This window comes from Mustelus asterias, chromosome 2, assembly GCF_964213995.1.
Source record: "Mustelus asterias chromosome 2, sMusAst1.hap1.1, whole genome shotgun sequence".
Lineage (NCBI taxonomy): Eukaryota > Metazoa > Chordata > Chondrichthyes > Carcharhiniformes > Triakidae > Mustelus > Mustelus asterias.
Genome location: NC_135802.1, coordinates 4,732,473 through 4,755,546, shown reverse-complemented (window position 1 = coordinate 4,755,546; position 23,074 = coordinate 4,732,473). Strand labels below are relative to the sequence as shown.

The 23,074-nt window shown below is 44.1% G+C and overlaps 1 protein-coding gene across 4 annotated transcripts in view; it reads left to right on the top strand.

Moving 5' to 3' along the window:
* hsf1 (heat shock transcription factor 1) overlaps positions 1 to 21,662 on the top strand; it is a 71,986-nt gene extending 50,324 nt beyond the window's left edge. For 2 of the 4 annotated variants that reach the window (XM_078230113.1, XM_078230103.1), the window contains exons 9-14: positions 752 to 955; positions 11,840 to 11,923; positions 15,290 to 15,395; positions 16,439 to 16,504; positions 18,905 to 18,971; positions 20,878 to 21,662. In XM_078230113.1, the coding sequence (XP_078086239.1) occupies positions 752 to 955; positions 11,840 to 11,923; positions 15,290 to 15,395; positions 16,439 to 16,504; positions 18,905 to 18,971; positions 20,878 to 21,089 (739 nt within the window). In that variant the 3' untranslated portion in view covers positions 21,090 to 21,662. The remainder of the gene's footprint in view (positions 1 to 751; positions 956 to 11,839; positions 11,924 to 15,289; positions 15,396 to 16,438; positions 16,505 to 18,904; positions 18,972 to 20,877) is intronic. The other 2 variants (XM_078230121.1, XM_078230131.1) reach the window with 1 other exon arrangement.
* Positions 21,663 to 23,074: the final 1,412 nt, after the last annotated feature.

The following is a 23,074-nucleotide window of genomic DNA, read 5'->3' as shown; positions in this document are numbered from 1 at the left end:
GAACCAGCAAATGGCTATCACTTACTTTGTTTAGTTAAAACAGGCACAGTATATGCACATGTTCTTTCTGTCTACTAAGAACAAGGCTCTGTGCATTAATTATGTCTCTTCCAGTGCGTGCCACACTGCGAGTTCGACTGATGATCTTAAATTGATTGTCAGCTTAATTCTTAGCTGAGGTTTATTTAGCAAATGTTGTCCAATCATGGACTCACATCTGATGTTGGAAATTGTTTTGAGTTTTGTAAACATGGGCTAGTTGGATATGATCTGTACCTTGTCTGTTGCAAATAGCGTCTGGGATGAGCTGTCTGATACAACTTTCTTATCTTTGGAATATACAGTCTGCTTAACCGCATCACACTGGCACTAAAATTCATATAAAACATTACTCATTTATGTAATAGACAGAACGTTGATTTGGTTTGACAGCAGCATCTTGTTAGTGGCAGATACCGCTACTGCATAGTCTCAGCCATAAACAGCTAGCTTCACCTGTTGCTCAGATCTACTTTGCCAGTCCAGGGTGATCTGAGGTAAACTGGGCACGTTTCAAGGCTGAAAGTGATGGCCTTGGGCCCATTCGTTAGTTTGCACAATATACAGTGCAAAATAATCTGTACTATAAAAAGTCTCTCTTCTTGTGCCCCTCTCCCTCCTCTTCTGTGCGCCCCTTCCCCTCTCTCACCTCTCCTGCTTCTCCCCTTCCCATCTGTATTGCCTTCCTTCCACTTTTTCTTGCCGTTTCCAGGGCTAGTCCGTTGATCCATATTAAAGAAGAGCCTCCAAGTCCTACAACTAACGCAGAGGTTGAGGAGATCAGTCCTGTTGTCAGTGGCACTGAGGAACCGCTCTCACCATCAACCTTCATTGATTCTATTCTGGAGGACAATGACACCAGCGCTGCACAACCTCCACCCGAGGACCGGTGCCTCAGCGTGGCCTGTCTTGACAAGTAAGCACAGCATGTCGGGAAGAAATTCTCACTGAGAATTCAACAGTTTATCATGGATTAGTGGCTGGGTTCCCCTCCCAGGTTGATATCCAGTGAGCAGCTTTTTAAATTCTTTCTTGTACTGTGAGCATCACTGGGGAAGCTCAGGTCTGTTACCCTAGCCCTAATTGCCCTTGAGGAGTTCAGTTAGCCACTGCCTTGAACCGGTACAGTCTGAGGTGTAGCTACACCCACAGTGCTGTTAGGGAGGGAGTTCCAGGATTTTGACCCAGCAACAGTGCGGGAACACTGATATTTCTATGCCAGGTTGGTGAGTGGCTTGGAGGGGAACTTGCAGGTGGCAATGCTCCCAGGTGTGTGCTGCCCTTGTCCGAGGCAGCAGAGGTCACTGGTTTGGAAGGTGCTGTTGTTGAGTTGCTGCAGTGCATCTTGCAAAAGGTATCCACCATCAAAGCAACAGTGTATGGGGTGCCAATCATGTGGGCTGCTTTATCCTGGATGGTGTTGAGCTTCTTGAGTGTAGCCGGAACTGCACTCATCTAGGCAAGTGGACAGTATTCCATCATGCTCCTGACGTGTGCCTTGTAGATGGTGAACTGGCTTTGGGGAGTCAGGAGGTGAGTTACTCACTACAGGATTCCCAGCCTCTGACCTGCTCTTGGAGTCACAGTAATTATATAGTTAGTCCAATTAAACTTCTGGTCAATATTAGCCCTCAGAGATTATCACTGCCTGGTACTTGTGTGGCGCGAGTGGGGATAACGGGGAGGCGGAGGTGTTGATTCGATTCTCTCTTGTTATAGATATTCCTCGCCTGGTGATGGTGTGATTCAAATGTTATTTGGCACTTATCAGGTTAAGCATGTTGTCTAAGTCTTGACAGATGTGGACACAGGTTGCTTCAGTATCTTAGTGTGATGTCCAAATTTGGAAGCAGTTGAGGCCAAAAATTAAAATAGGAAAAGCTGGCACCAGAATTAAGCTGTACATCAACAGGTAATACACCCTCAGGAGGAGAAGCTTCCATCCAACACATTATCATTTTTAATTAACTTGCATTTGTGTAATCACTTTTACAAGAGAGCTGCCCTAAATGGCATTCAGGATGAATTCCTGATTTTCCTTTGAAATACAATTGGTGTCATGTGCGTAATCTTGCACATTTTAAATCGAAGTCACAGGGCTGCATCGGTTCAAGATGTCAACTCATTACCACCATCAAGGCCAATTGGGGTGGCCAATAAATGCTGTCCTAGCTGGCGAAGCACACATTCCATGAACAAATAAATTAAAACAATTGTACTGATATCACCATATCTCAAATGCAATGTAATTGGGAAGGTGGTGTCATAATCGTAATACCACAGGACTAGTAACCCTGAGGCCCAGGCTAATGCTTTGGGAACAAAGTTTGATTTGATTTATTATTGTCACATGTATTAGCACATAGTGAAAAGTATTGTTTCTTGTGCGCTATACAGACAAAGCATATCGTTCATAGAGAAGGAAACGAGAGAGTGCAGAATGTAGTGTTACAGTCATAACTAGTGTGTAGAGAAACATCAACTTAATGCGAGGTAAGTCCATTCAAAAGTTTGACAGCGGCAGGGAAGAAGCTGTTCTTGAGTCGGTTGGTACATGACCTCCGACTTTTGTATCTTTTTCCCGACGGAAGGTGGTGGAAGAGAGTATGTCCAGGGTGCGTGGGGTCCTTAATTATGCTGGCTGCTTTGTCGAGCCAGCGGGAAGTGTAGACAGAGTCAATGGATGGGAGGCTGGTTTGATTGATGGATTGGGCTACATTCATGACCTTTTGTAGTTTCTTGCGGTCTTGGGCAGAGCAGGAGCCATACCAAGCTGTGATACAACGAGAAATAATGCTTTCGATGGTGCATCTGTAAAAGTTGGTGAGAGTCGTAGCTGACATGCCAAATTTCCTTAGTCTTCTGGGAAATTAGAGGTGTTGATGGGCTTTCTTAACTATAGTGTCGGCATGGGGGGACCAGGACAAATCAAAAACAAAAGTTGCAAATCCCACCATGGCAGCTGTTGGAATTTAACTTCAATTGACAAATCTGGAATTGAAAGCTAGACCCCCTACCCTCTTCACACAAACCTGCAATTTTTTTCTTATAATTATCCAATCTCTTGAAATATACGATTGAACCTCCCTCCCCAACACTCTCCGACAGTGCACTCCATAAAACATTTTTCCTCCTGTCACCTTGGTTCTTTTGCCATTGATTTTGGTGTCATAGAGGTTTATAGCATGGAAACAGGCCCTTCGGCCCAACTTGTCCCTGCTGCCCTTTTTTTTAAAAAACCCCTAAACTAATCCCAATTGCCCGCATTTGGCCCATATCCCTCTATGGTGTCCTCAGGTTCCCAACCATCAACTAGTGGGAACAGCTCTCTACTCTGTCAAGACCCCTCCATTATTTTGAACATCTCTATTAAATATCCTGTCAACCTTCTCTTCTAGGGCGAGGGCATCCTATCTCCTCCCACCTATCAATATAACTGAAATCCCTCATCCCTGGAACCTTTCTCATTAATATTTTCTGCACCTTCTCTCAACCCTTCATGTTCTCCCAAGGCCGGATGCCCAAATTTAATACAATACACCAGTTGAGGCTGATCCAGTGTTTTATACAGGTTCACTATAATTTCCTTGCTTCTATACTCTCTACCTCTATTTATAAAGTTCCGAATCCCATGTGTCTTTGTATTTTTAACTAATTTCTCAACCTGTCCTGACACCTTCAGTGATTTGTCAGCAGAATCAACTGTATATTTCAAATATTTCTCTATCCGGCCATCTTCCCACACCCAAAGCTACATCGTCAACTCACTCCAGAAACTACAGCACTAAAGCTTATTCCAGTGCTTCTCAAAACAGCCAACTTGAAGCATGTGACAGCAGCCAGTTCACTTAGGTTTACCCTCCCCATCCAGTTTTGTTCTGTCTTTTTGCCCTGCCAAGGTTGGGCAATTAACAAGAATGACTTCATGTACTGTGTACTTTTTTTTCAAACAAGTAGCCCCTTGTCCTGCGGACATCTTTTGGATCAGGTATTAAATTGAGGTCACATGCACCTTTTTCAGCAAGACATAAAAGACCCCATGATCCTAGTTCAAAGAAATGTGGACAGGTTCTCTGGTCAATGTTTGTAGCATAACCAAAATCTTTGAAACAAAATATCTAGTCATGATTACATCGTTGCTTCTGGCTTGATGTCTTCAATCCTGCGTACAGGAAATTTGACATGTCCTTGAATATTGCCAAGAGAAAACTTGTTTCAGTCCACTCCTGGACAGGCTAATTCTCTACCTGCTATATATGTTAACGGAGAGACTCTGGAATATGTTGAACACTTCCCATTGGCAGCCACCTCTCAAAGCAACTGTTGACAAGAAGGTCCCACAGTGGATCAGCTGTGCCAGCTCCACCTTCTACAACCATGGCAGCAAGTGTTAGACAACAAATGTCCGAGTGCAGAGGGCAGTTGTCATCGCCACACTCCTGTACTGCAGTGAGTCCTGGACTGTGTATCGGGACACTTGAGAAATGCCTCATCAGCAATGCCTATGTCACATCCTCCAAATTTAATGAAACTGGGCCATCAAGTGAAAGGTAGTGTCCTTCTTGAAGCTAGGTACACAAGCATGTAGGGATAAAAATGGCATGTCCAGTTGAGCTGAATGCCCTGTTTCTGTTGTTGGGGACCAGATCAGAAACTCAGCCCAGACCCTAACTTTTCCTTTTGATTTTGGCATTAGTGTGAGCATAAGATGTTTCGCTCCAGATATGATTCAATTGACTCACTTGGCAGCTTTTATCAAAACAAACTTATTTAAGAACACAGTTAGAAGATAACAAAGAATTAGTGTAACTTTTACCAATTAAAATACTTCAACATGACAAAGTATAATTCTTAACAGCTATCTATCTCTATTGTTCCAATTTAAGCAGTACTCCATAGACATCAATACCTTCTTCAGAACAGTTAGCACCAAAAATAGATATGCATACGTGGATGCTAGATTTCCAACCTTTTAACACCTGCTAACAGAGAAACAGACACCTGTCTTCTGACTCTCGTACAGCAGAATCTCTGAGAAAGATCCACCCCCAAAACAGCAAAATCTCAAATTCAAGCAATTAAGACCAGTTATGCTGTTGCAGTAACAATAGATGTTGCTGATTACATCGTGGCAGATTTCAGTCTACACTTCTGAGAGGAAAAGAGAGGCACTGCTCTCTCACAACTCCAAGCAGCATCTAAGCTTGATTTCTGTCTGTAAGTCTAGCCCCACCCAGTCACATGATTTGTTCACTGTCAATAATCCTAATCAAGCCCAACTCTACAAAACCCCAGGGAAAAACACTAAAATAACAGGAACAGTATTAGGCTTGATTAAAACAAATATTCTAGCAATTAAGATCAATTGAGCTGTTGCAGTAACAATAGCGGATGCCGGTTACATTCCCAGGAGCACCAATTTTTTTAAAACTGCTAAAACAGATCCAGCACAAGAAACATGACTAAAGTACATTTCTTAAAGACACTGTGCTTCTACATTCTACATAAAAAACCATGAAAAAGAAGCCAATTCAATCCATTGCTATGGTCAATTTAGTTTTCACCCCACAATAACAGACAGCTGAAAACAATGAAATCTAAGCACTGAACTGCAGAGGCTCACTGTACACTGAATAATGGGTCATGCCTCTAAATTTCAGTCTTGGATGGATCATAGGGCGAAGGGAGAACAAAACTAAACATCAAAATATCTAGGCCGCTCAACCCTTTATACCTGTTTCACTATTGAGATTATGGCTAACCTGTACCTCCATTCTATTTACCTATCATTGCTTCATATTCCTTTCAGCAACAAAAATCTGCCTATCTTGATTGGCCTGCAGCATTTTACATGGAACGTACAGTGCAGATGCAGGCCATTCAGCCCGAGTTGTACATTCCAGTGTTTGTGCTCCACACCAACCTCCTCTTGAGCAGTGAACTGTCCAGAACTACATTTACTAGCATACATGTTGATGCAGTACTGAATGGTGATGTGGGAGAATTCCGAATTTCCACCATGGAAAAAGTACTTCCTAATTGTCTTCCTAAACAGCCTAACTCTGATATTCAATCTGGATTCTCCACCAGAGAAAGTGGTTTCTCGATCTCATTGAATCTCTTAATCATTTTAAATATTTCTATCAAATCACCCCTCAACATTCTGAAGTTGGAATGTATAGCATATTTTGTGTCGCAATCTCCCTAGATAGTCATAGCTTTGAAGAGTTTCAGAAACCAAGACCAGCACCTTGAAGCTGATTTGGAAGATAGATACAGATTGGGAAAGGACCTCAGTCCATCTTGGTTCACTCATCCAGAGAAAATCTACTGTTTCCTTCCACCCTCCCCATTCAGATGGGACCCAACTTATTGCTTGAAGGATAAGAAACCCAATGGGGTAGTGGTGCAGGGAGATATTGGAATAAATAAGAGTAGTAATAGTGAGTAAATAAGGCCATAGAGAATGCAAACAAAATACCAAGCTAGTTACTATTAAAGGGAGGTAATATTAGATTTATCCAGAGACCAAAACTTATTTTCTTTCAAAGAACAATACAGCACAGGAACAGGCCCTTCGGCCCTCCAAGCCTGCACCGATCATGTGTTCCCAACTAGACCATCCGCTTGTATCCCTCTATTCCCAGTCTGTTCATGTCGCTATCTAGATAAGTCTTAAATGATCCTAGCGTGTCTGCCTCAACCACCTTGCTTGATAGTGCATTCCAGGCTCCCACCACCCTCTGTGTAAAATACGTCCCCCGCATATCTGTGTTGAACCTTGCCCCCCTTACCTTGAACTTGTGACTCCTTTGTGTTTGTCATTTCTGACCTGGGAAAAAGCTTCCAACTGTTCACCCTATCTATGCCCTTCATAATTTTATAAACTTCTATTAGGTCGCCCCTCAACCTCCGTCTCTCCAGGGAGAACAACCCTAGTTTACTCAATCTCTCCTCATAGCTAATACCGTCCATACCAGGCAACATCCTGGTAAACCTTTCCTGCACTCTCTCCAAAGCCTCCACGTCCTTCTGGTAGTGTGGCGACCAGAACTGGACGCAGTATTCCAAATGTGGCCTAACCAACGTTCTATATAACTGCAACATCAGACCCCAACTTTTATACTCTATGCCCCGTCCAATAAAGGCAGGCATGCCATATGCCTCCTTCACCACCACTTCCACCTGTGCTGCCACCTTTAAGGATCTGTGGACTTGCACACCCTCTGTGTGTCTATACTCCTGATGGTTCTGCCATTTATTGTATAGCTACCCCCTGCATTAGATCTACCAAAATGCATCACTTCGCATTTATCTGGATTAAATTCCATCTGCCATTTCTCCGCCCAATTTTCCAGCCTATCTATATCCTGCAGTATTCTCTGACAATGTTCTTCACTATCTGCAACTCCAGCAATCTTTGTGTCGTCCGCAAACTTACTAATCAGACCAGGCGGAACAGCACTAGTCACAGACCTCCAATCAGAAAAAGACCCCTCCACTGCTACCCTCTGTCTTCTATGGCCAAACCAGTTCTGTACCCATCTGGCTAGTTCACCTTTGATCCCGTGAGATTTAACCTTTTGCACCAGCCTGCCATGAGGGACCTTGTCAAATGCTTTACTAAAATCCATGTAGACGACATCCACGGCCCTTCCCTCGTCAATCATTTTTGTCACCTCCTTCACAGAATGCTGGCACGGCTCGCATTTTTTTGTCCAGCCCTGATAAGACCATAAGACATAGGAGCAGAATTAGGCCACTCGGCCCATTGAGTCTGCTCCACCATTCAATCATGGCTGATAGTTTTCTCATCCTCATTCTCCTGCCTTTTCCCCCTAACCCCTGATCGCCTTATTAATCAGGAACCTATCTATCTCTGTCTTAAAGACAGTCAATGACCTGATCTCCATAGCCTTCTGTGGCAAAGAGTTCCACAGATTCACCACTCTCTGGCTGAAGAAATTCTTCCTCATCTCTGTTTTAAAGGATCGTCCCTTTAGCCTGAGGTTATGCCCTCTGGTTCTAGTTTTTCCGACTAGTGGAAACATCCTCTGCACATCCACTCTATCCAGATGTCGCAGCATCCTGTACGTTTCAATAAGATCCCTCTCATCCTTCTAAACTCCAGCAAGTTTATTTATTAGTCACAAGTATGCTTGCATTAACACTGCAATGAAGTGGGCGGCACGATAGGACAGTGGTTAGCACTGCTGCTTCACAGCTCCAGGGACCTGGGTTTGATTCCCGGCTTGGGTCACTGTCTGTGTGGAGTTTGCACATTCTCCTCGTGTCTGCGTGGGTTTTGTCCGGGTGCTCCAGTTTCCTCCCACAGTCCAAAGTTGTGCGGGTTAGGTCGATTGGCCATGCTAAAAATTGCCCTTAGTGTCCTGAGATGCGTAGGTTAGAGGGATTAGTGGGTAAATATGTAGGGATATGGGGGTAGGGCCTGGGTGGGATTGTGGTCGGTGCAGACTCGATGGGCCGAATGGCCTCTTTCTGTACTGTAGGGTTTCTATGATTTCTATTCTATGATTTCTATGAAGTTACTGTGAAAATCCCCTTGTTGCCACACTCCGGTGCCTGTTTGGGTACACTGAGGGAGAATTTAGCATGGCCAATGCACCTAACCAATACGTCTTTCAGACTGTGGGAGGAAACCGGAGCACCTGGAGGAAACACAGGGAGAACGTGCAGACTCTGCACAGACAGTGACCCAAGCCAGGAATTGAACCCAGGTCCCTGGCGCTGTGAGGCAGCAATGCTAACCACTGTGCCACCATGCTGCCCAACAGACCCAGAGTCCTCAACCATTCCTCATACGACAAGCTCTTCATTCCAAGGATCATTCTTGTGAACTTGCTCTGGATCCTTTCCAAGGCTAGCGCATCCTTCCTTCGATACGGGGCTCAAAACTGCTCACAATACTCCAAATGACCAGAGATCTTTCTTGTAGATCAGACCAAGTAAGGGCAGAGATTTCTTCCCTAAAGGACATTGGTGAATCAGATGGGTTTTAATGATGGTTCAGTAGTTTCATCGTCACCAGTCCTGAGATTAGCTTTTTATTTCAGATTTATTGATTTTAGCTGAATTAAATACCCAGGTGTCATGGTGAATTTGAACTTTAATTAGGCATCTGGACTACCAGTAACAAGCCTCTGCAGCCCTAAACCTGGTGTACTCTTGAGTAGTTTTGCTCTCCATACTGCAGAGTAAAATATTGAAGTGCTACAGAATGTGCCGAAAAGATGTACAAAGATATTGAGGATACAACTATTGGGAAACATTGAGTAAGCTGGGGCCATTTCTCCTGGGTAAGGGACAACCTCTTGGAGGTCTTTAAAACTGAAATAATTTGATTGGGTTGATTTTAAAGAAAGCTGTTTTCACTTCTGGGTTAATCCATAACGAGAGCCATAAATAGAGAATAGTCACTGACGTATTGAGCGAGAATCTGGGAAGGATTTTTTAATGTAATTGGCTCTATATATATATAATGCTAAATTGTCCCTTCGTGTTCAAAGATTTGTAGGTAAGGTGGATTAGCCATGGCAAACGTGCAGGCTTACGGGGATATGGTAGAGTGGGGGGGCCAGGGTGGGTACATTTTTCAGAGGGTTGATGCAGACTTGATGGGCTGAATGGCCTCTTTCTGCAGGGTGGGTATCCTATGGTTCTAATTCTAGTGTTACATCTCCACTGCTCTACCCAACAACCCATTCTCAGTGTTGAATTATTCTTTTGAATGGAGACGATTAAAGGGTGATCTAATTAAAGGACTTAATAGGGTTGATAGAAACTATTTCTTCTAGTGGGGAAGCTGAGAACAAGAGGTAAGAACCTTAAAATTATTGCTGGGCTGATATCAAAAAGAATGTTTGTGGATGGGATGCCAATCCAGTGGGCTGCTTTGTCTTGGATGGTATTGACCTTCTTGTGTTGCTGTAGTTGCACTCATATTTTTAACATTTTTTTATTAGTGTCACAAGTAGGCTTACATTAACACTGCAGTGAAGTTACAGTAAAAATCGCCCAGTTGCCACATACCGCGCCTGTTTGAGTACACTGTGGGAGAACTTGGTATGGCCAATCCACCTAACCATGTCTTTCAGACTGTGGGAGCAAACCAGAGCACCCGGAGGAAACTTACGCAGACACGGGGAGAATGTGCAAACTCCATGCAGACAGTGACCCAAGCCGGGAATCGAACCCGGGTCCCTGGCGCTGAGAGGCAGCAGTGCTAACCATTGTGCTACCGTAGACAAGTGGGAGTATTCTATCACACTCCTGACTTGTGCCTTGTGGATGGTGGACAGGCTTTGTAGAGTTAGGAGGTGAGTTACTGAAGCTGAGCTGTTTGACCTCCAACAATCACAACCATCTTCCTTTGTGCTAGGTATGACTCCAACCAGTGGAGAATTTCCCCCTGATCCCCATTGATTCCAGTTTTGCTAGGGCTCCTTGATGCCACACTCACTCAAATGCTGCCTTGTTGTCAAGGGCAGTAACTCTCCTTAGTAGACTAAGGAGAAACTGTTTCAATGATGGAATGCTTAGTACCAAGAAATGCGGATTGAGGTTGCACAGGAATCAGAGGCAACATTTTTTTTTAACACAGCAAGTCTGGAATTGGGAGCCTGCATGCGTGGCAGAAGCAGATTCAGTATGAACTTACAAAAGGGATAGATTCTTGAAGGGAAAAAAATTACAGGGTGACAATGGAGAGATGAGACTAGCCCTTTGAAAGTGTCAGCATAGCATGGGCTGAAGCTTCCTTTGTTGTATGATTTGATTCTACCGGTTTGACCTTGAATAAGTGCTCATGATAATCCACAAGAAAAGTGAGCCTCAGATCTGCAGAATTTCTCCAGTTCATCTGAGATGATGATTCACATGGAGCGCATTTCTTCCTTGCACTCCTCAGAGAACGTGGTCTAAGTCATCTGTCCTGGGAACCTGAGGCATAACTGCAGTTGTACCACTTTCTCAGCCAAGTGCGCTAACAAGAAACAAAACACAACTTTGCACTGAACCTTGCCTTTTATTTTTACATAAAGATCATCTTGTTCCATGTGCATTCATGTCTTGTGTCCTATGTTTCTACCTCCTTGCATGGCTGTGGTCTGCTCTTTGACATGATTGCAGCCCTACACCACATCCCAATAAAGTTATATCTCAACTTCACAAATCCATGCTCGTACATGTTAAGCTCACCAACCTGTTCCCTGATCTCTACAGTTTAACACAGCTGAATAAGTGATATAATTGCCCACAGAAATGAGATCTAGAGAATACAGCATCTAGAGCATTCAAACTGCTTCCTCTTTTTGTCAACCACCGAGAAGTTCAAGACTTCCACCAGATCTCCCCATTTAGAACCCCAAGCCCTATTTGACCAACACCTTGAGCCCAGGTGGCTGTGTCCTGTTTGCACTTGTATTCCCTCCTTGCTGCTGTCCTGTGGAAGTTTGGAAAAGGCACCTCAGAGCGCTGTTGCTCTTGGGTGGCCACTCCCTAACCATGCAATGACAATCTGTCGGCATCAGCCTGCGATGTACAGAATTTGAAAGATACGGACCTGCACGGACCATGGGTAAACACCTGAGCAACCCACAGAATCTTGGATGCTCTTGCATTAACTCTTGAGCAATCCTTAAATAAGTTCATAGTGTTTTATCTTTTACCTCAAGCTTGAATTGCTATAGTAAAGTGGTGCAGAATATGTTGCTGGGGTTTGGGAAATGGTTGCTGCTGTCTCTCATAGTGTCTAGCATGACCTTCTGTTTATATCTTTCAGTTTGATTCAAGCCCAGCAGATGTCAGAGGTCAATAATGTTATCTCCAGTCTTTCCTCCTCTACTCACCCCAGAGCACTGATAGGGTTAGCATTTCTATTGCACTGCTGTCTCCCTGATATGCACAACGTGTCTGTGTTAAATCTCCAGCTCACCGACTATATGCCATAGATTGAGGGCAAGTCTCATTGCTGTTCTTGTTCGAACATTTTATTTCTGGGAGGTAGGGGGGGGCGTGAAAACACCATTAAAGTCAGTGACCCCAACCGCACCCACCCCCCCCCCCCCCCCCCCCCCCCCAATTCATCATTCCATTGCTCCACCAGTGACACACCACCAATGCTTGAAGTCTTCTTCAGCAGTCCAAGAGAAAGACCTTTTCTAAATTGCAATGCTGAGTGCCAAGGGATATGGCTGAGTAGGTACGCAGAAATTTCAGTGATGCCATTGAGGGTAATATGGAATATTTTCCAAGTGCTAATGGACACGGTGATGTATTATCAAGAGAAAAAGCAGATTTCCTGTGTTGTGGATATTTTTTTCAAATGTGTTAATCTACTAAACCCTGTGCTAGTTGTTTATGTTTAGTGTATTCTGACTACTCTCCTCATAGTGTGCTCACTGTACATTAACCCTGTGGTGCTGTGTCCATAGGCCAGCTTGGTGTGAGGCACTGTTGGCTCTATTGAGTGAGAAGCCTCTGGAAGCCCTGTCACATGCCTTGATTCAACATGAAGCATTAGTCGGAGGAATCGCTTGTTTGTTGGTGATATCATGAGACAGTGATATTTGATTAAGTAAACACTGCATCATAAACACTTCACACAAGTTACTTTGCAAATGTGTTCACTGCTATTGTCGGCAGATACAGCAGCATTCTAGAGATGAGTACCCTTGCTTTTGAAAGTTGAACAAGATGCTGAATGTTGGTCATCCAGAGATGCAGGAAACATACTTTTAACACCTGCTGATCCCCAACTCCACACAGTTCTGTGTCTCCAGGGTATCTCCCACCAAAATTATTTTAGTTTGCAGTTTAGCCAGTTTTGAGATGGATATAATTTTTGGATTAAATTCAGAGGTAAAATGAACATTGCTCCATATTCAGCCCACTGACCAGACATCACATCACTTTTCTCCCCCCATCTTGCCACATGAGCATTTCTTCCTCTCTCTCATTCATACTGGCGTTCTATTACCCAGTTTATCCTAATAAAATCTACTCCTGTACACTCAGCATCATTTCCAGTCCTACTAGTTGCTGGGAGAGGATTTGGGTTGGGATTCTCACCACAGTTTCGGGAATTGAAGATTTCCTATTACTGAAAAGAGACATACTGCTGAAGCTTTTCATCTTGTACTCATCAGGACAAACGGGTTAATGCAGAAGGAACTCTTCAAATGTAGACAATAAAAATATAACTCCAACCTATAAATGAAAGAAAAAGTTTAATAAAGAAGCTCCGCCTCACCCTTGGTCATTCCCAGTCTCCCATAATTCCCAACATGTTCTAATTTATACTGAGTCATCACATCATTCTGTCATTGGTTACATGGTTTACTTGGTCAGCTGATCCTTACAGCTTGTTATCATTGGTCACATTACAACAGATCCAATGTTATCACCAGTTACATTCCAACAAAACACTGCCAAATTTCAAACAATCAAGCGAAAAGCATGCTGAGTGGTTGACAAGTCAACTCTGGCCATGATGTTGCCATAGAGAGAGCAGTGGGCAACTATACAGAAAAGAGTCAGCCAATTAGCACCTTTTTCTCCTGTAGTATACATTGTTGTTATTTGAAATTTTTCCAGATGAATATACTCAAGATTTCTTACTCCACACACTATTTCGGAATTCCCTCTCAACATCCCTTTGCCTTAGAGAAGGAGCAGGAAATAATCTATGGAAAAACTCCATCCGAGTACGTACACCACAGGTGGATCAAACACTCAGAGAGCAGCAGGGCAGCCTTGACTGTTTTAGGGCGATGTTAGTGTTAATGCCCAGTGCCAGCTTTCTACCCTCTGGATGTGATGTTGGTATTGGATGCAGTCAGCCTTTCTCCCAAGGGCGTAGCAAGTGTATTATGTCCAGTTCCAGTCTCTATCGTGTCTGAATTGCTATTTAAACCCAGCAGTGACTGGGCTTTGACAAAGGGTCATCTGGACTCTCAATGTCAGCTCTTTTCTCTCCTTACAGATGCTACCAGACCTGAGATTTTCCAGCATTTTTCTCTCTCGCCAGCAGTGGCTGCCTCTGCTCCTGGCTGTGGTATTTTATACATGGCATTTACTGCTCAATTAGAATAAGCAAAACACTACAGATGCTGGCAAAACTCAGCAGGCCCGACAACATCTGCTCTCTGTTCGCTCTCCCTCCAGATACTGCCAGACCTGCTGAGTTTTTCCAGCAATCTGTTTGTGTGAATGCTCAGCTCTATTTGAGTGAAGTCTGGGTATTTTGTACCTGGTCCTGTCTGTCAGCTGATGTTTGTTAGTTGTGGTAAAATTTTGCCACTAGTTTAGAATTTGATGTTTCAGAACTTGATTCATTCCCAGTGGATGTGCGGAAACCTGGTTGTGACGGGTTTTAAAAGAAAATTGAATTACCCAAGATGAAGTGGAAAAGGCAGGGCAGATTGATAGTGGGTGGAGATGCTCACTGCTGCATTCTAAAGAATAACTGAACCGATAACCTGACTGTTTAGGTTGATGCTGTGTATTTGTGGGCTTTTCTATCTCGAGAAATCCAAGTGCAGTTTCCTCTCGTTGTTTAAATGTCTGATTAAAGTGGCAGAGTCAAAAAGCCCAACCCAGACGACAGGCAAGATTGGGGGAGACACACAGTAAAGCTGCACCAATTTTCTTGCTATCTTGAGACAGTAAATGGCATGTCTTGCCCTCATGCATTGACTGGAAGAAGATGCATCAAGGGATATGGGAGGGGAAGGCAGGATCGGGCTACTACGTTGGATGATCAGCCATGATCATAATGAATGGCAGAGCAGGCTCAAAGGGCTGAATGGCCACCTCTTGCTCCTGTTTTCTCTTTGTTTCGATGTTTAAGACCAGGTGCTGAAAGAGGAACTTTTGAATAGCTTTTTAAAAAAATGTTGTTGAATTGGAATTGTCACATGCACACAGCAGCACTTAGAAACCATTTTGATGGCTTTCCATCGCCGAAACACAGGAATCCTGGAGACATATACCTGCACTCAGTCCCCATGCCACTCCTTCCATTTACCTATCATCTGTGCAGCTTTGCAATGTTTGACGTGGGAATCTGTCCTTCTCCCCCATGTTTTCTAAATTCACACGTGTCTTTTATTTCCCTCCTGGAATTATTTTGAAATGGTGAGGAGAGTGATTCAGCAAATGTATAAAGGATCATGAGACAGAAAATTAAAGATATTGAAATTAGCAAATGAATTTTCCTTTTCTTGTGTAGGACCGATTTCTACAATCACTTGGATAGAATTGATTCGAGCTTGGATAATCTACAGAACTTGCTATCCGGGCAGTCATTCAACATGGAATCCAGCACGCTCTTGGATGTGAGTTTGTTTCCACTGTCTGCTATTCTAAACAATAAATTTAAATTCTCCAGAATTTTAATTTACTGATGTAATTCACATTGAATATAACCATGAAACTACTGGCTTCTTGTAAAATTCCAATTGGTTCACTAATGTCCTTTTAGAACATAAGAAATAGGAGTAGGCCATCTAGCCCCTCAAGCCTACTCCGCCATTCAATAAGATCATGGCTTATCTGATTAGGGGAGGAAATCTGCTGTCCTTGCCTGGTCTGGCCTACCTAAGACACCAGCATGACTCTTAACCACTTAGCTGTATTCAAGCAGTCGACTCACCACCATTTTATCGAGGGTAATTGGAAATGGACAGTGCGTGCTGACCTAGCCAGTGATGCCAACATCCAACAAACAAAGAAAAGCCTCACTGGCCACTCCTTCAAAATTGAATCATTCTCATAGAATCATGCAGTGCAGAAGAGGCCCTGCAGCCCATCGAGTCTGCACCATGTGAGAACCACCACCACCATTCTCTTTAACAAAAAATGGCCAGATGTGAATATGACCACAATATAAAGAAAAATCAAGAACAGCGAATATCCAAGCACACTTCAAATCAGTTTGATGAACCCTGTCCTTGGAGTGCTGAGTGGAAATTGGAGCTTGTGGTCTTCTTTGAAACATTTTGCGATATTCAACTCACTATTACATTTATTAATAGTGTCAGTTTTGCTCAGTTGGCTGGATGGCTGGTTCGTGATACGCAGCGACGCCAAGCGTGGGTTCAATTCCTGTACTGACTAAGGTTATTCATGAAGGCCCCGCCTTCTCAACCTTGCCCCTCGCCTGAAGTATGATGATCCTCGGGTTAAATCACCATCGGTCAGATCGCTCCCTCAAAGGGGTCATCTGGGACTATGGCGACTTTACCTTTTCACATTTATATTAGATCCAAGGTGGGTGGGCTATATGGTACTGTGACACAATCTAGTGCCTTTATCCATTCGGACAACAGAGTCCTTGTGTAGAAGCTTAAAAACTAACTTTGTTTTCTCTCCTCTACAGCTGTTTAGCCCCTCGCTGTCTGCCATTGATTTGAGCTTGCCAGATGTGGAGGGTAACTTAGCAGAAGTAAGTAGAGTAATTCTCACTTAATGTTTCAGTTGCATTCCTGAAAAGTGTGATTTTAAATGAAAGGATGATAAGTGTCATGAACCCAGCGGATATCTGTGAGGATGTCGCAACCTGGAACACCGGTTCATGGTGGTGTTTACAGGAATGGTGTGAGGAGCTACATGCACCCAGTGAGAATAGTAACAGGCCCAGTCATAGTATAACACTTAATAACTTATTACAATAAAGAACAGACATATACATGAACAGGACCATCATGATCTATAGGAACTACTAAACATACCCCCACTGTTATGTAGAAATTACCCTTTTTAATCAAAGTACATTTACAAAATCTGAACTCTGTCAAGACTTCCCTCTTCCCAAACAACATCCAATGCAATAGATTTGTAAGCGAAGGCCATCTTAGAGTTACCACACTTTATGCTGGGGAACGTCCCTGAGTTCAACTGAGATATAGTTTCAACTGCCTCCATGAAGGGAACTGCAAGTTCATGCTGCACTGTTGCTTCTGGTCTGCAAGCTAGAAACTGCTTGCAGGCTGCTAGGTGAATTTGCCTCCTCGCCACTTCCCTGCTTCCACACAAAGGTTGCCAATTATACCCCTATTTCCCTTGGGTTCTCTGTGTATTTGCTGTCTGTCCCCTCAGCTTCTGTGGTTCTAAAATTTCCCCATGGGCTTTGTGGAATATGCTCTTCCATATTGAGCAGGCAGGGGCCCGCCCAATGAGAAGCAGATTGCAAGGGTTAAAAAATCTGCTGCCCAACCAAACCGGTGTTGTAGGCTCCGAGGTGTAAACTGTCCAGCTGTAAGCTGTGCGTGTAGACCACAAAGGGTCTTTGGTGACAGCAAACTGATGTTTTGGCTGAATTACTGCAGCTCCTACCCCCTGTATAGCCCCACACAGAGCAGGGAAATAAACCCACATCAGACAGAGCTCCGATTCTCTGTATAGCCCCACACAGAGCAGGGAAATAAACCCACACCAGACAGAGCTCAGATTCTCTGTATAGCCCCACACAGAGCAGGGAAATAAACCCACATCAGACAGAGCTCCGATTCTCTGTATAACCCCACACAGAGCAGGGAAATAAACCCACACCAGACAGAGCTCCGATTCTCTGTATAGCCCCACACAGAGCAGGGAAATAAACCCACATCAGACAGAGCTCCGATTCTCTGTATAACCCCACACAGAGCAGGGAAATAAACCCACACCAGACAGAGCTCCGATTCTCTGTATAGCCCCACACAGAGCAGGGAAATAAACCCACATCAGACAGAGCTCCGATTCTCTGTATAACCCCACACAGAGCAGGGAAATAAACCCACACCAGACAGAGCTCCGATTCTCTGTATAGCCCCACACAGAGCAGGGAAATAAACCCACATCAGACAGAGCTCCGATTCTCTGTATAACCCCACACAGAGCAGGGAAATAAACCCACATCAGACAGAGCTCCGATTCTCTGTATAACCCCACACAGAGCAGGGAAATAAACCCACATCAGACAGAGCTCCGATTCTCTGTATAACCCCACACACAGCGAGGAAATAAACCCACATCAGACAGAGCTCCGATTCTCTGTATAGCCCCACACAGAGCAGGGAAATAAACCCACATCAGACAGAGCTCCAATTCTCTGTATAGCCCCACACACAGCGAGGAAATAAACCCACATCAGACAGAGCTCCGATTCTCTGTATAGCCCCACACAGAGCAGGGAAATAAACCCACATCAGACAGAGCTCCGATTCTCTGTATAGCCCCACACAGAGCAGGGAAATAAACCCACATCAGACAGAGCTCCGATTCTCTGTATAGCCCCACACAGAGCAGGGAAATAAACCCACATCAGACAGAGCTCCGATTCTCTGTATAGCCCCACACAGAGCAGGGAAATAAACCCACATCAGACAGAGCTCCGATTCTCTGTATAGCCCCACACACAGCGAGGAAATAAACCCACACCAGACAGAGCTCCGATTCTCTGTATAGCCCCACACACAGCGAGGAAATAAACCCACACCAGACAGAGCTCAGATTCTCTGTATAGCCCCACACAGAGCAGGGAAATAAACCCACATCAGACAGAGCTCCGATTCTCTGTATAACCCCACACACAGCGAGGAAATAAACCCACACCAGACAGGGCTCCTACCCCCTATAGAACCCCACAAAGTGGGCAAATAAGCCCACAGCAGACAGGGCTCCTATCTAGCCTCTATATGACCCAACAAAGAGCAGGGAAATAAACCCACGCCAGACAGGGTTTTGACTCTCTGCTGAGGAAGCTCTGAGATGAGCTTTATTTTGAGGGGACCACCTTTGGATCTGGCAAAAGCCCTAATTTTTCTACATTGCTGACATGTATTTTTACTAATTATCTTTACAGATGCAGGATCTGATAGGTTCACACGAACAGAAAAGTTCAGAGTCAGAGACAAGTGCTTTGGACGCAGGTAATTTAAAAGGGAGACCACAAAACCTTCTTAAATCCAGGCCAGGGAGGGGATTTTCTCAAATATTGTCTGGTTCATGTCTGAATATCTTGCACTAGTTATGGGTTCTTTGTATTTATTTGGCGTCTGTCTCATTCTTGTGAAGTCTCGAGGTGCTTCACATTCACTGAGTTACTTTTGAAGTCTGGACATGGGCAAAAATAGTGCACAGCAAGATCCCCATATAACACAGTGAGGTGAATCAGTGTTTTGAGTGCATTAGTTGTGGCATTAGTATTGATCAGGTTCACCAGGGGAACTGTCTTGTCATCTTCAAATATTGCACTGATGCTTTGTCAGTGATTTTCTATTGCTGATAATGGACTTGAATGTTGATTTGAAAGAGAGATCACACAAATATATACCATTGATTATTAACAGTACCCTTTTCTCCAGTAGTATCATTTCTGATTATTTGAAATCTGGCCGTTTTTTTTGTCCTAATGAATGCAAGACCAAAAACTTCAGCAAAACATCTCTTTTCAGCAGTAATACTGATATTGCCAATTTTCCATTTTATTCAAGTCGGCAGGCATGGTCTGTTTGAATTGCAATCCAGAATATACATTTATAATACTATGGGATCTTTCGGCCTCTATGCAAACCAGATGGAGTCTAAGCTTAATGTTTGCTACAAAGGTGTCACCTCTGACAGTGCAGCACTCTCTTCAGTGCAAAGTTACATGTCAAAGTTCTGGCCAGCCCTGGCTTGAACTCTCAAAATCTCAGCATCATGCTGATGCCATATGATGTGCATGTACCTTTAACGGTACATATCCTTAAACGAATGTTGATCATTATCACCTCAGTAGGATGACCAGTAGTCAGTGTGAAAGCAGCAGTGGTCGTGCTCGAGGTTGGGCATGTGCCCCACAACCTCCTTCTGAACCAATGTGATTCTTTCACCAATCTTTTTGTATGACTGTGTGAGAACGTAACATGATGCAGTGTCCTGACGCATGTTCCTCACACAACTAACACCACCAAAAACACACTTCATGTGCATTAGTTAATCAGCCATAATCTGGATGGTAGTAGAACAAGCTTGAGGGACTGAACAGCCTTGTCCTGTACCATATGTTTCTCCGATCTCTGAGGCAAACATCAGGAAAGTAAATCCTGTTTGCAGTCTGGATAGTAACGGGAGAATGGGAATCTGAGTTTGTTTTCCCGCATTGTGCTATGGAGCTGTAGGGATAGTTTTACATATTATCCTGCGTGTTACAGGGCCCTGGCCTTTGCAGAGCGAAGGAGCATGTCTATACTTTGTGCCTTTAGTAACTAAGCAAAAGCTTGGAGGACAGCAATTCCCTGGTTCACTCCTCACAGCAATGCCTTGACCAATCAGAGTGGATCTGCCTGGTTTGAATTTAACCAAAAGCTTGACAGTTAACTGTTCCCTGTTGCACACTCCATGGCAAAGCCTTCACCAATCAGTGTCTACTTGCCAACCAGTCAGCACTCTTCTCAAGTAGTATAAATTGTTGTTCTCTTATCAGTATTTTTGCACATTTGTCCTGGAGAGTGAAGATAAAAAGCTTCACCAGCATGTTTTTTTTCAGCAATACTCCAGTCCTGTGCTCGCAAACAACCAGTACCATTATGTTACTGTTCCCAACATAACTGGGCAGTTGAAATCCTGGTGCGGTTGACTGTAGGATGACCCTCTCCCTATTCTGGGTGCACTCATAACAAACTGTGTGCACCATTGAGATCCAATTATCCGATCGGGATTTAAAACCTGTATGTGTAGTCTGAATGACCAGCTTGCAGACTGCAACAGCCACCACTTTCCTGTTAATCTGGGAACCACTTCACTCACACTGCAATGGAGTAATTTGTGCTTTATGCTCTCTCTCTTGTCTAGGAAAACAGGTTGTTCAGTACAGTGCCCCACCACTGTTAATGGTAGATGCCAACTCCAGCGACACAGGGGACCTCCCCGTCTTATTTGAACTCGGAAATTCTCCGTACTTCCAGACTGAAGACAACCTGAACTTGGATCCCACGGATGACGACCCACTCTCTCTCTTATCCAGCACTAACCTGTCTCTCACACAGGATCCGCCTGTCTCCTAACTCCCGGAGCACCGCCACTTCCACTTTCCTCCACCCCTGCCTCGCTCCAATTGCTGGACTGCTTGTTTGGGGAACAGCTTTCTGCTCCAGGAGAGGACACAGGATGAGAGTGAAACTGTATCTTTAAATATTTAATTTTAACCAGTTTGCTTTTCTAGCCTGATAAGCCCTTATTGCAAGTAGAGAGCAGCCCGGGTTCAAGCATGGGGAATGGTGTCGTAGGGATCCTTCTCCTGTTAGGTCCCAACTTTCAGTGATTAAGGACGAGATAATTGATTGCAGACTACAGTTTTATTGTCTTGTTTCCCCCTCCCTCTTTAAGAGACAGAGCAGTTAGAGCTCTGTTATCCTAATAACTGGCTCTATCGGAGGAAAACTAGAAACCACTATCATTTTTCTCACTGAGTGAAGAGAGATGGTTTTATTATTTTGATTCCTATTTTGCGTTATCCCTACTCTCCACCCTCGTCCTCCCTCGCCCCCTCTGTCCTTGTTTTTTGTATATTTACACTTTAATCCAGTTGCTGATAAGTGAAGATGTATTTTTGATTCGTATATTAAAAAAGGTTTTTTAAAAAAAAAAGTTAAAATTCTAGCTCGTACTCTAAAGCCTGCAATGATGTGGTAGAAAGGAGGTTTATTTTTTTATACACTATATTTTGGAAGCTTGTAAAATAGTTTTGCAAGGGATCAGAAATTGGAACATGGGGGAAAAGGGTTGCTGTTTCAATAGAACTGGTGTAATACGTACACATCGCATCTCCTTTACTCACACTTGCAATGCACACATCCACATTGAAGATGTGCTCAATCTTTCCAATACTGCTGAAGGGTTATTTCAGTGGTACGTAGGCAGGGTCCTGGCTGGCAGTATAACTGCTGTGGAGTTGGTCTTGGGGCTCAGGATTTAGCCCACAATCTCAGCTGACACGCAGGTGCAGCCCTGAGGAAACAGCCATTCAGATATGGTGTAGAGCTGCCTGCTAAGGTGAACCTAGAAGAGTCTGTAGCATTTTTAAATCCGCTTCATTTCCCAAAGTTGACATGGGGTATCCCAGGTCTCACCGCCTGAAAGAATGTATTTTCAAATCTATGAGAGCTTTACTCTGTATCTAACCCCGTGCTGTACCTGTCCTGGGAGTGTTTGATGGGGACAGTGTAGAGGGAGCTTTACTCTGTATCTAACCCTGTGCTGTACCTGTCCTGGGAGTGTTTGATGGGGACGTGTAGAGGGAGCTTTACTCTGTATCTAACCCCGTGCTGTACCTGTCCTGGGAGTGTTTGATGGGGGACAGTGTAGAGGGAGCTTTACTCTGTATCTAACCCCGTGCTGTATCTGTCCTGGGAGTGTTTGATGGGGGACAGTGTAGAGGGAGCTTTGCTCTGTATCTAACCCCGTGCTGTACCTGTCCTGGGAGTGTTTGATGGGGGACAGTGTAGAGGGAGCTTTACTCTGTATCTAACCCCGTGCTGTACCTGTCCTGGGAGTGTTTGATGGGGGACAGTGTAGAGGGAGCTTTACTCTGTATCTAACCCCGTGCTGTACCTGTCCTGGGAGTGTTTGATGGGGGACAGTGTAGAGGGAGCTTTACTCTGTATCCAACCCCGTGCTGTACCTGTCCTGGGAGTGTTTGATGGGGGACAGTGTAGAGGGAGCTTTACTCTGTATCCAACCCCGTGCTGTACCTGTCCTGGGAGTGTTTGATGGGGGACAGTGTAGAGGGAGCTTTACTCTGTATCCAACCCCGTGCTGTACCTGTCCTGGGTGTGTTTGATGGGGACAGTGTAGAGGGAGCTTTACTCTGTATCTAACCCCGTGCTGTACCTGTCCTGGGAGTGTTTGATAGGGACATTGTGGAATATTTATGATGCCATCTTTCAGATATGATTTTGAGCTGTTTGCCTATTCAGATGGGCATTAACGACGACATGTCGATATTCAGAAAACAGTAGATCTCTCCTGGTATCTGGAACAACATACCTCA